Source organism: Bos indicus x Bos taurus, chromosome 19, assembly GCF_003369695.1.
Source record: "Bos indicus x Bos taurus breed Angus x Brahman F1 hybrid chromosome 19, Bos_hybrid_MaternalHap_v2.0, whole genome shotgun sequence".
Lineage (NCBI taxonomy): Eukaryota > Metazoa > Chordata > Mammalia > Artiodactyla > Bovidae > Bos > Bos indicus x Bos taurus.
The window spans coordinates 52,808,092-52,820,144 of record NC_040094.1 but is presented as its reverse complement, the minus strand read 5'-3'; the positions used below and the strand labels follow the sequence as shown (position 1 = coordinate 52,820,144).

General features: G+C 54.5%; 1 protein-coding gene across 2 annotated transcripts in view; it reads left to right on the top strand.

Annotated features, from left to right (window-relative positions):
- RPTOR (regulatory associated protein of MTOR complex 1) overlaps positions 1 to 12,053 on the top strand; it is a 323,749-nt gene that overhangs the window by 273,088 nt on the left and 38,608 nt on the right. For both annotated transcript variants that reach the window (XM_027518037.1, XM_027518038.1), the window contains exons 18-21: positions 3,567 to 3,684; positions 4,842 to 4,982; positions 5,271 to 5,429; positions 10,922 to 11,040. In XM_027518037.1, coding sequence (XP_027373838.1) covers positions 3,567 to 3,684; positions 4,842 to 4,982; positions 5,271 to 5,429; positions 10,922 to 11,040 — 537 coding nt within the window. The remainder of the gene's footprint in view (positions 1 to 3,566; positions 3,685 to 4,841; positions 4,983 to 5,270; positions 5,430 to 10,921; positions 11,041 to 12,053) is intronic.

Genomic DNA, 12,053 nt, shown 5'->3' with positions numbered 1-12,053 from the left:
AGCACTCGAGTTCAGTTCGCAGCTGCCTCAGCACACCAGACTCAGTGCATGGAGCAGCAGTCACCCACCTTCAAGAGATACAGGGTATAAGTGCAGAGGCAGGCACAGAACCAGCAGTTGTGCTAAAGCCCTCCTAAGTGAGCCACACCCTAGAGACCAGCCCAGGTCAGGGGTGCTTGCCCCATAGTGGGAGGAGGGGAGTCTGTGCCTAGGTTGTGAGGGACAAGGGACAGGGAGAGCGAGTGAGGCAGGAGCATGTGCGAAGGGCCAGGCACGTGAAAGACCATAGTGTGTCCAGGGCTGCCCATCCTGTGCGCTGGAGCACAGAGCGTCCTCGGCATCCCAGGTCCTGTGCTGGGACTCCTGACCGTCACTGCCTTCAGGGCTTTTTCTCTTTGGGAGATGGACAGCAGTGCAGCCTGTTAAATAAGGGGGCTACATTTGCTGTGGAAACATGGGTGACCTGGAGGTTCAGGGAGACTGGGGCCCGTGGGTTGGAGAGAGGATCCAGGCTTTAATAGGGTGAGTGACACTGGCTCAGAGGCTGAGCCCTCATTCTCATTACAGCCGTAACCCTAATGCTTTTGGCACCTTGCCTTTCCCATCTTTGTCCAGAGCATGTGGTGACAGTCATGGCACGATGTACTCTGAGGGGACACAGGCCCAGCCTGCTGGCCCAGGAGACCCAGAGCCAGGGCACCTGAGGGTCGGAACAAGACTCTGCCTTGAGCACTGCACTTCATGAGCTGACCTGAGCTTAGGTGTGAGAAGTCCCAGCTGTAACCAACTGCTGATGTCTCTAGCTCGTGGCAATACAAGACATGTCAGGATATCACGGCAGGACTTTGTAAAGTCACACGTCTGCAATATAAAACACTTGCCCTGTTGACTCCTGAACGATGAAAGCATCCTTTTCTGGAGGAGGCAGTCATGGCAGAGAGGGAAGATTTTTGCTTGTTGACCTCTTTAATGAGCTTACTTGATAAAATCAAGAGTCAGCAAGTTCACCCAAATTATTTTGAACTTGAACTTGTGCAGGAAGTACATGATGGCAGATTGCCCAGACAGCAAGCCACCCATACCTCATCAAGAAGGGCCAGGCCCCGGGGTGGAGGGGGAGGGGGAGAGGGAGGTTTGTGACCACCCACTGTCACCCTGCTTTTCTCAAGGGCTGACCAGTCCAGCCCTGTGACCCTTGCTGCAGCTGACTGGGACCTTAGCAAAGAAAGCAGGACACGACACGTTGCATCTATTTTCTCTAGTTTACATTTATTTAGTAACCACAGACCCACAGAGGAGCAGTTCCTGGTGTCCACCTCCCTTCACACACGTCTGACTCCAACCGAACCTGATGAATGGCATCAGAGGGTGTTTCCCATCGATGCTCAAGACATCTCTGGTGGCGGAGACGGGACGGCCAAGCCACCCGGACTGGAGTGCCTTCTCCTACAGGCGAGCCCAGAGGCCATCAGGACAGAGCAGACAGGCTCCCTTTCCCGCAGCGCCGCCCTGGCCTCCAGGGAGCTGAGCTTGATACTTGGTGGCCGTGGGCCGAAAACAAATGTCAGCCAGGAATTCATTGTTGGAAACATGGATTCCCTGGGGGACCACCCAGGAGGACGTGTGGTCCAGCCTTCCGGGCCACCACAGGAGGAGCATTAGCCAACTCCCCTCGGGCCGTGTGTGTAACCAGGCGTGATATCCCTGAATCCTGATGGCAAGTCACCCAAACAGTCGAACCGTTTGTTAAAGATTATGCTGTGTCTGAAGGGAAGAGGCTTCACTCCGTCAGCAGATACTTGTTAAGCGCCACCTGTGGGCCAGGTCCTAGGTCACCAGACCTCCAGAACTTGCACTTGGATATGGTGCAGGGTGGAAACCTCCAGAGCTTGAACTTGGAGACAGGAGTGAAGGTAGAGAGCAGGGATCCCTGGTGGAGGTGGAGGCCTCCCCAGGCTGAGCGGACAGCGCGTGCCAAGGCGCAGAGCAGGAGGCCTGCTTGCTCGCAGTGTGAGCAGGAAGCTGGAGTCGGGAGGTGGCAGGACCGCTCTGCTGGGAAACGGGGTGAGGCTGCTGGCCGGAGGGGCTTGGGTCACCGTGCTGGTATGCTTCCGAGGCCTGAGAACAGCTCAAGCCTTCCACCCAACCTCGCTCTGGCCAGATGTGCCTGAAGACCTCTGAGGGCCGGAGTCCACAGCCACCACCCAGCAGGAGGAGTTTGACCAGCCCTCACAGCTTTCCCCAGATCAAACTGTCTGAGACCTAGGTCCAGCTGAGATGTTTTCACCACTTCAGAGTGAAGGGAAAACCTGTGTCTTTTGAAGACAGTTCAGGCTTCTTCCTGAAGTAGAAAATGGCAACTTGGCCTGTATTCTTGCCTGGAAAATTCCATGGACAAGGGAGCCTGGTGGGCTACAGTCTATGGGGTCGCAAAGAGTCAGACACGACTGAGCACACATGCGGGCAGGCCGCTTCTTCACTGGGAGGGGCCGGCAGGCAACCCCTCGACAGCCTGTTACCCAGCACTGTTAGGGACAGGCTGGTTGGGTGGCAGGATCGGCAGAGAGTTGGATCAGGATGATTCAAGGGTCTCACTGAGGCCACCAGAGGGCACAAGCCAAGTGTCCCTGGCAGGCGCTGAATGGAAAGGAGTGGGTGGCAAGCCCTGGGCAGGTCAAGTTGGGTTTTTAGAGTGCTCGGTGGGTATGCAGGTCAGCAGTTGGAAGGACCAGCCTGAGTCTCAGAGACAGGATCAGAGAGGTGGGTTTGGGAGTAAAACCCACACACAAGCCAGGGAGGCCAAGGAGTATGTAAGGGTGAGGTAGGAGAGAAGGGGAGCTCTGCCCTAGCTTGTTGACACCTCAGCACAGCTCTCCTGGCCCTGGGCGTCTGAGGGATTCACAGAACAATAAGGGACTCTCAGACTTTGGCCTTCTGCTAAGTATTTTTCTAAAAAAGTAAAGTAAAGTTGTGGGAACCATTTGAATAGCGATAGGAAGAGTAGTACAAACCTGCATCCAGGCTTATTTCCGTGATTTTTAGGATCTCCAGGTCACCGGGTCCCAAAAGAGATCAGGTGTGTCCTTCCCCTTGGACTGAGGCATCTGGGCCTAAAGTCATGTAGAACTTTCCTGTTGCCTTTTGGGGACTAGAAACCAGTGCGTCCTGCTTTAATGCCCGGAGCTCTCCGTGGTGTTGACCATAGGAGGCCCTAAGGGCTCTTTCCTGTCCCACTCTGGGGTGTCCTCCCCCTGTATCCCTGTCAGGCCCCTCAGTCCTGCCGCTCACACCCAGCGGTCAGCATTCTTTCCTCCAGGTGTCCGGGGCGTCCCTCAGAGGCCCTCATCTTCATCTCACTGCTTGTTCAGAGGTTTCCGCCCACACCGGACACCCGAGGGTGCTGTGTTGAGGGGCCAGCCCCTGTCTGAGCACTGAGTGCCGTCCATCCCCCACCCCACCCTCGCCTTTTCTCCACGGTGGCTCGAGCACTCAGTGCCAGCACGCACGACTCACTGCTGAGTTCTCTCCCGGCCCAAGTCAGTGTCTGTCTCTTCTCCTCCCGGCAGGAGCTGGTGGTGGCTCTGAGTCACCTTGTCGTTCAGTATGAAAGTAACTTCTGCACTGTGGCCCTGCAGTTCATGGAAGAGGAGAAGAACTACCCACTGCCCTCTCCAGCCACCACAGGTAGGACCACCACAGGTACGGTCCTGCTGCTGCTGCTGCTGCTGAGTCGCTGCAGTCGTGTCCGACTCTGTGCGACCCCATGGACTGCAGCCTTCCAGGCTCCCCCGCCCCTGGGATTCTCCAGGCAAGAACACTGGAGTGGGTTGCCATTTCCTTCTCCAATGCATGAAAGTGAAAGGCAAGTTGCTCAGTCATGTCTGACTTAGCGACCCCATGGACTGCAGCCTACCAGGCTCCTCTGTCCATGGGGTTTTCCAGGCAAGAGTACTGGAGTGGGGTGCCATTGCCTTCTCCAACAGTGCTAAAGTGGAACCTATGCAACTCGCTGGCCCAGGGACCCCAGTCTGAACTGTCAGCAGGCCCCTCGTTCTGCTGGGTCCTGAGCCCACATGTCAAGTCCTGGCCACACAGATATCTGCAGTTCTTAACTTCTCAGAAGACTAGAAAGGGCAAGAAAGAGGGCCTCCTTGACCCCCTGGTTTCTTTCCTTTTTACCCTTTTTGGAAATCAAGTCACAGAAACCTCGAAGGGCAGGAGGTGCTGCCGTGGGGACTGGAGGTCGCACTTTCTTCCCGTCACAGGTCTCACGTCAGTGTTGTGTTAGGCAGCTCCTCATCTCACATTTACTGAATTTATATTTCTTCATCTTGGGCTGCTTCAGAGCACAAGCCACAGCACAGCCATCTCTGCAGAAAAGAGGCCTTGTGATCAGCCATGGGACCATTGCTGTGTTTAGTACATCAGGGAAGGGAACGGCTGGCACGCACTGGTGAGGGGCGGTGCCAGGGAGGCCGAGCCAGCAGACAGCTGTCCCAGCCCGCCCCAACTCTGGCTCTGTTTGGTTTGGGGGCAGCAGCCACAGGCAGGTCCCAGAGCACCTGGTGGGGGTCTGAGGGAGACCACTGTGTGTGGGCCTCTCTAGTTGAACTCTTACAAAATACCAAGCGTGGCTCAGGGTCATCTGCTCCTGCTCCCCTCACTGTGGTCATGATCTTGTCCAGCTGACCCCAACACACATGTGGCAGAGACCCTGTTGAGCTGAGGGCCCTGCTGTAGAGTCACATCATCCAGAAAGAAGCCACTGTCACCTGCTGTCTAGCCGCCTCCCGCCTGAGCCCTCCATTCATTCACTCTTCTCGCTCCTTCTCTCCTCCCAGAGGGTGGGAGTCTGACCCCCGTGCGGGACAGCCCCTGCACCCCCAGACTGCGTTCCGTGAGCTCTTACGGGAATATCCGCGCCGTCACCACGGCTAGAAACTTAAACAAGTCTTTGCAAAACCTGAGCCTGACGGAAGAAAGTAAGAGCCCAGAGGCTGGGTGCTCGAGTGGGGTGGTCATGGGTCATCTTCTGGGACCTTTTGTTAGACGGGCCCCCACCCCCTCCTGCCTACCTGGACGTGAGCAGAAGTCCTGGTTCAGCACTGGGGGTAGCCATTGATTGTCCTGCAGCCCCACTGGGCATGCCCAGTCCTAAGCCCCCAGCACCCTCCCCCAGCCCTGTGCCTGGAAGCCCAGCCCTTCTTGCAAGCCAGGAGATGGGGGTGGGTGTGTGCTAACTGCCCCCTCTGACGGCGGTGCCCTGCCAGCCGGTGGCTCGGTGGCCTTCTCCCCCGGGAACCTGAGCACCAGCAGCAGCGCCAGCAGCACCCTGGGCAGCCCCGAGAACGAGGAGTACATCCTGTCCTTCGAGACCATTGACAAGATGCGCCGCGTCAGCTCCTACTCCTCCCTCAACTCCCTCATCGGTGAGTCCCGCCTCCCTTTCTCCACCGGTCCCCTGGGCACCCACGGGTTCCCGCCCGGGTGGGCAGTGCTGAGACACGCTCAGTGGGAGGAGGAAGTGAGGATCGTCTTGCTGTGGCAGCAGGAACCTCACCCTTGGACGCTGGTCTGACCCAGGCCGTCCGGGGAGCCAGCCTTGTCTTTGGGCAGGCCACAGGATTCCCGGAGCTGCAGAGCAGGATGGTTCTGCCCTCAGGAGACGTTTGGGGTGTCGTGGCCAGGGCGGGGAGGCTCCCAGCATCTGATACGTGGTGTGGCCTCTGATGGCACCCAGGGCCCCCCAGAGGAGGCATGTGTGAGGTCCAAGGTCAGAGCCCTGCTCCAAGGGTGCAGACGGCCCTTCCCTACTCAAGTTCCCTGGCCAGACCCTCTCCCCCACTAACCAAGGACCCCACTCTGTGCTTTCACCTTCAGTCAGCCCATCAGTTTCCTACTTGACTGCCTGGACATTGACATTTGAGAGAAGGCTCAGAGTGGTCTTGTGTTCTGCTTTGAGTGGGGACCCCCTGGTTCTGCTGCTACTCTCACTGAGCAATGGGAAGTTACCACGTATCCTCACTGCATAACCAACCATAAAGACTTGGACCAATGTGTCACACTCCCGCGTGTGTGTTTTGTTCCCAACTTGAGTTATAGACGAAGTTAAAGAGCCCAGAGCCCCTCCCCATTCCCTGTGCAAGGTTCCCTCGAACTCTCGCCCTTTCCCAGGTTTACACATCGTGTCTGGCGCTGCACATCCCCTGTCCTTACTCTGCTGGCGGCTGTGTGTCCATGCTGCTCACCTAAGTCTCGTTTGCTCCCTTTTATGATCTGCGATTTGCTTGTCCATTCTCCTGTTGGTGGACAGTGAACTTGCTCTGACTTTTCCTTCTTTCCTCCTTTTTTAAAAAGCAGACTCAGGATTTGGCCCCAGCTCCGCCTCCTGCCCTCCCCGCTGCACTCAGCAATGCTGAGCTCCTTGGCCCCTGGGCTCCTCCCCTTGGCTGGCGAGCTTTCCCTCTGCTACCCACGGGCTGCTCCTCAGTCTAGTCACAGTCCTGCTCCAGTGTCACCTTAAAAGAAGCCTTCCAGGCTCCCCCGACCCCAACCCAGAATCGCCTTCTGCTGTCGCTCAGCATCTCTCTCCATCTCTCTGCTTTCCTCCTGAGAACTTTTCCCCAGCAGACTTATGATGTATGTTCCCGTTTATTCTGCCTGGTTCTGTCTCTGACCAGGGATGTCAGAGCCACAAGTGAAGGAACTTTGTCACCTGCCATAGCCCCAACCCCCCACATCCCATGCCAGGTATACAGTAAGTACCCATAATGTGCACAGGCGTGGGCTGCAGCAGACACCCCAATACCCCCTCTGCCTCTTGGCATCACGTGACAGTGTTCGATGTTTCTGACTCACCAGTGTCGTGATGTGAAGGGGCAGGGCAGTCCAAATGTGCTTGCCATCAGAAGCCAGGAGATCAGTCCTCTGCTGTCCCTAGAAAGCCCTCAGGACTAATTCCACAAGACGCCTCTCTCTGGGGCCCGTAAGAGTATAGATGACTGTAGGGTCCAGAGCTAGTTGCTACCACCACCCCGCCCACTGCAGTACACCCCGGAAAGGGGGATCCTTTTGTCCTTAGTGCTAGCTTGGGGGTGAAGCGTTGGTGTTTCATTTGAGGCCACAAGAGGTCGGAGGCCACAGACCACCCCTCCCACCCCAGCCACATTCCGTGTCCTCCAGGGACTTGAGAGCCTTGTCACTGATTCCTTCCTCCATACAAAACCTGGTTCCTGAACATTTTTTACTAGAGAAAACTGAATTTTATCTGTATATGGTTCAGATCTTTGAAAACTTCAGTGGGCAAGTTTCACAATGAGCTGGAGCTGGAAGGAGTGCTAAGGAGACGAAGTAATGGGGGGCCAGAGCAGGCGTCCACCTGATAACGCGGTGCTTACATAAGTGTTTAAAATTCATAACCTACACAGAATCCCATTACTGGTAGCATTCGCCTGTTTAAAGCCAATTTTTTTCTTTCATTTCAACCAAAGAACAATCTCTTTAGCAATCTCTTTAGCCTCTTTGACTGAATATTGGAAAAGAGGTTTTCAAAACCATGGCAACCTAGGACATCCATTTATTCCCATCTTTCCCCAGAAAACTAGCCCCTCCCAGGCTCCCCTTCCCCCCACTGTCTCCAGAGCGCTGGAGGTCTCACCTGCCGAGGGAAGTGCTGTCCCCCCACTGCAGCAAAGGCTGATCGCACGTGTCTCTACACGCCTGAGCATGTCTGCCCGACGTCTGTGAATCTGCACTGGGACCTGGCTCTGTGTCACAACCTTCTGAAATCTTCTTTGATGTCTGCCTCTGTGTGTTTCTCACCCACTCAGCCATTTAGCCCGACCTCCACGTGTGTCCCCAGTCAGTTCTTTCCATTTCTGGGCCCCCCACCCCAGGACGAGGCATTGGCTTTTTGCTCCCCACCACCCCTGCAGAGCAGGCCACCCCTCACCAACATCAGCTCTGCATAGACCACCATCCAGCTGACACCATCACAGAAACTCATTTCCTATAAAGTCCAAGCTGTGGCCAGCACTCAAGGCCTTCCTACTGAGAGCTGCCTGGCCTTCACCATAGCCCCGCCCACTGCACGCACCGCCCAGACCAGCCGCTGGCCCCTGAGTGGGGCCTGGGCACCTCTGCATTTACTCCCCTCCCGCACCCACCTCTCCATACAGCAGTGTCGCCCATTCCTCTCCGCCCTGACTTTCTGTGGCGTCTCAGGAGGTCCCTGACCCAACAAGTGCCTTCATGTTACACACTTAACCCGCAGCATCACATCAGGCCATGACATTGCTGTCTTAATCAACAGGTTTGGTAAAGCTGCTATTTCTTGCTCTCCTTTGTGGTGGGCAGCCTCTCCTCCCTTCATCACCTGCCCTGCTCTCCCTCACCTGTCCACCCGTCGCCCTTCTGTCCCTCTCTCCCTCCCTCCGTCTCTCCCTCTCTGAGCCTCACCCCATTCTGATGTCCAGAGTCGGGGAGGGAAGGCCTCATGCTTGTGTCTCACCTTGTCCTCCAGGTGAGACGGGATTGGGGAAGCCTTCTGAAAGGGTTGTATAGATGCATTGCCCAATCTACCCAGGGCTCCGTCCAGTAAGCAAAAGTAAGCAAAGTGGGCAGGATCCTCCCAGAGGGGCTCAGTCAGGGTTATGAAGAGGGGAAATGCAGAAGCTCCAGATCCGGGGGCTGATTCCCAGGGAGGCACCCGGCCCAGTCCTACGATACAAAGTCAGGGTCAGTGACCCCTAAGACCCAGGCAACAGGTCACAAGTGACAGCTCCTGCCTCTAAGAGGCTCCACCTTCCTTCTCCAAGCTGCCCTGCCCACCCCCAGGGATTCTGGGACCCAGAGTTGGCCACAAAGCTGTGAGCACATTTTCCTACACCAGTTCCATTTAGAAAGTTGTGGCCATTGCCCTGAAAAATAAATCCTAAAGCCATTAGTTATGATCTTTTATTACTTTTAGTCTAGACTTGAAAATAGGCTCTCAGCACTCATGGGGAGTTTGGTGAGCACCAGACACGGCCCCCTGTCTGAGCTCACTCAGCCCAGCAGCACCCACCCCACTCTCCCATCCCCCCAGGGGCTGCACTTGAGGGGTCTGAGCTCTGTGCCACACAAACTCAGAATTTTCCCATTAGGGACAGCAGGTGTAAAACCAGGACAGTTCACAAAACAGGCTGAGATGGGGTGGTCAGCGCCAGGGGAGCAGTGACGAGGGGGTGGCAATTCCAGGCTCCTGTTCTGTTTTTACTAGTAAATCATATACTATTTACTGTGGTCAAGGACAGTGACAAAAATTAGATTTTTTGTTATTCACTATTGGACATGAATCTGAACAAACTCTGGGAGACAGTGAAGCACGGGCAGCCTGGAATGCTGCAGTCCATGGGGTCGCAAAGAGTCAGACATGACTTAGCGACTGAACAACAACAAATTGAATCAAAAACAGAGAGCTGTCAAAGTCAAAATCTTCTGCAAGAGAGTTAACGATAGTAATAAAAACAGATTTTATAAAGTGAATGGTACCCCCTTCTCAGTGCACAGTGCCACCCTGTACTCCTTCTGCATGTTCATGCCAGGGGCCCCTTGATTAAGGTTCTCATGGGCCCCTTGGCCCCCACTGTTCCCTTCCTTTCCTGGTCTCCCTGTTACCACATGTCTGTCATCTGTAGTCAAGCGGACATTTACTGTGCCCATCACAGCCTCTGTCACACAGGGAAGCTACTGCCCTGGTCAGTCTGAGCTCAGAAACAACAGGAGAGAGGTTTGCCCAGTGGCTGTGCTGAGCGTGAGGGGTCTTTGTAGGAACGTCCCATCCGTGGACCACTTCTCCTGACTGAGTGAGCCAGTCCATGAACGAGCTCCACCTCGTTCCCCCTGGCGTTGTGAATCGGGTCCGTGCGCAGAGCGAGTATGAAGTCCTATGGCCAGAGTGGTGGGAGAGGCCTCCCAAGCCCAGCCTGTCAGAGGTCAGCCTGTGCAGGCAGCTGTGCTCCTACAGAATCATTCAGAGGCCATGGCAGCTGTTGGCACCTTTTCCCACGAGGGTGGAAGGATAAGGTGTTGAGAGTTTTTGTAAATGCTCCTTGGAAGGTAGTTTGTCTGTAGTAGTCACCTGAAGAGCAAAGCCACTTGCACACACGAGTGAGAGGTCAGCCTCCTCCAGCTCCATCACACTGCAAACAGGAACCACAGTCCCTGTGGAAAGGCGGCCGGGGCCATGCCGCCTCCCGTTACAAACGAGGTGTCAGGCGCAGCAAGCCAGGACTTGTTCATAAGCATGGACGTGGGCACACAGAGAAACTGACCTTTACTCTGAACCTTTGTTTCCAGTCTCTCTTCTGTGATTTGAATGTCGTATAAAACTCATTCCCTTTGAACAATGGTGCCCATCAAGAAACACTGTCCTCCAGTGGCCCTTCTTGTATTTAAATTCTTCATAACTAGAGGGACTTCCTAACTAGGGGCTGGCCGGTCGGATGACATGTGATCACAGCTTGTTTGAAATCCTCTTTTACTCTTTTAAAGAACAAGCACTTTCTTTTCAACAAACCAATTGTCCAGCTTCCTCCAAGTAAAAAGGATGCAGTGGTATGTGGCTGTCTTCCTCATCCAGGCCTGCAAGGAAGTCCTGCCCCTTTCTAACTTTTCCTTTCAGAAAGATCTAGCCGCCAGAGGTGAAACTGTGTGATCAATCCTGCTCAGCACCTGGAATTTCTGAATCTCAGGCTCCCTAGCAGATAGCAAAATCAGAACTTGCTATACTCCCAGCTCTTTTAAGTGTCCACCCCCAGCACATGCTTAGGTCATCAGAAGAGGGAGCTATCCCAGAAGCGCCTCCCCGCCTCCGCCCACCCTCCCAAGCACACAGTGGCAGCTCCTTGTTATTAAAACAGCTCCTGTTTCTCTTTCCCAGGAGTTTCATTCAATAGTGTTTACACTCAAATTTGGAGAGTCTTGCTGCATCTGGCTGCGGACCCCTATCCAGATGTTTCTGACTTGGCTATGAAAGTGCTCAACAGCATTGCCTACAAGGTAGGTGTGAAGACGCTCTTCACGAAGCTCTCCAGACCCTGGTTTTCAGTTATGAATATTCATGCAGAGAACTTCAGGCACGTTCAGGTCTTCACCATGGCTTAAGAACTTCAAACAAGCGTTTTGAATCCAGAGGTTCACGAACTCCATGCGCACGTAGCATGTGTTGGGGCATGTGTCCGTGCTTCTGCTTGCCCACATCAGGTGGGGATGTGTGTGTGCCCTGTAGCAACGCCCTCTCTTCCATTCCCAGCACCGGTATCGTACGACTTCCCTTATTCATGACCGTTCTGACGAAAGGAAACTCTTCCAAGAACCAGCTTTTGGTTTCATTAGTACAGTTGACTCCTGCACAAACACAGGGGTTAGGGGCACCAGCCCTGACCCCCTGCAGCCTGTCTCATCCACATCTCTGCATCCCTGGATTGTATACTACCACAGTGGGTGTTTATTGGAAAACATGTGTTTAAGTGGACCCGTGCAGTTCAAATCCATGCTGTCTGAGGGTCAGCTGTGTTTCTCTGTTGTTTTTCATTCTCCATTGTATTGATACCAGCTTTTAGCTTTATTGCTTCATTTCTTCTGCTTACCCTGTTCAATTTTCTCTTCTGATTCTAGTTTCTCACAATGGAAGCTTAGGTCATTGATTTTAGTCCTTTCTTCTTTAGGGACTGTAAACTCTCCCAGTTCTTCTTGTGAGCTCTGGGAATTACTTGACTTTTCAGTGCTTCTTTCCCCACCCTTATGGATTTTCACCCCGCCCTCAAGCAAAAGTAATCACAGATTCAAGGAGCCTACCCTATAGACCCTGGAAGCCCTCTCCTCTCTGCCCTGCAGATTCCATCCACCCCAGTTCCCATGCTGCTCCTGTCTGTCCCCTCTGCTTGCCGCACTGCCAGGCTATCTGCGTGCCCTCCCCTACCACAGCCAGGTCTGCGGGAACTGCCTGCAGGCCAGGAGCTGGGCAATGAGTTCCCTTCTCTCAGAAACCACAAGCCTGCAGTACCCAGTGT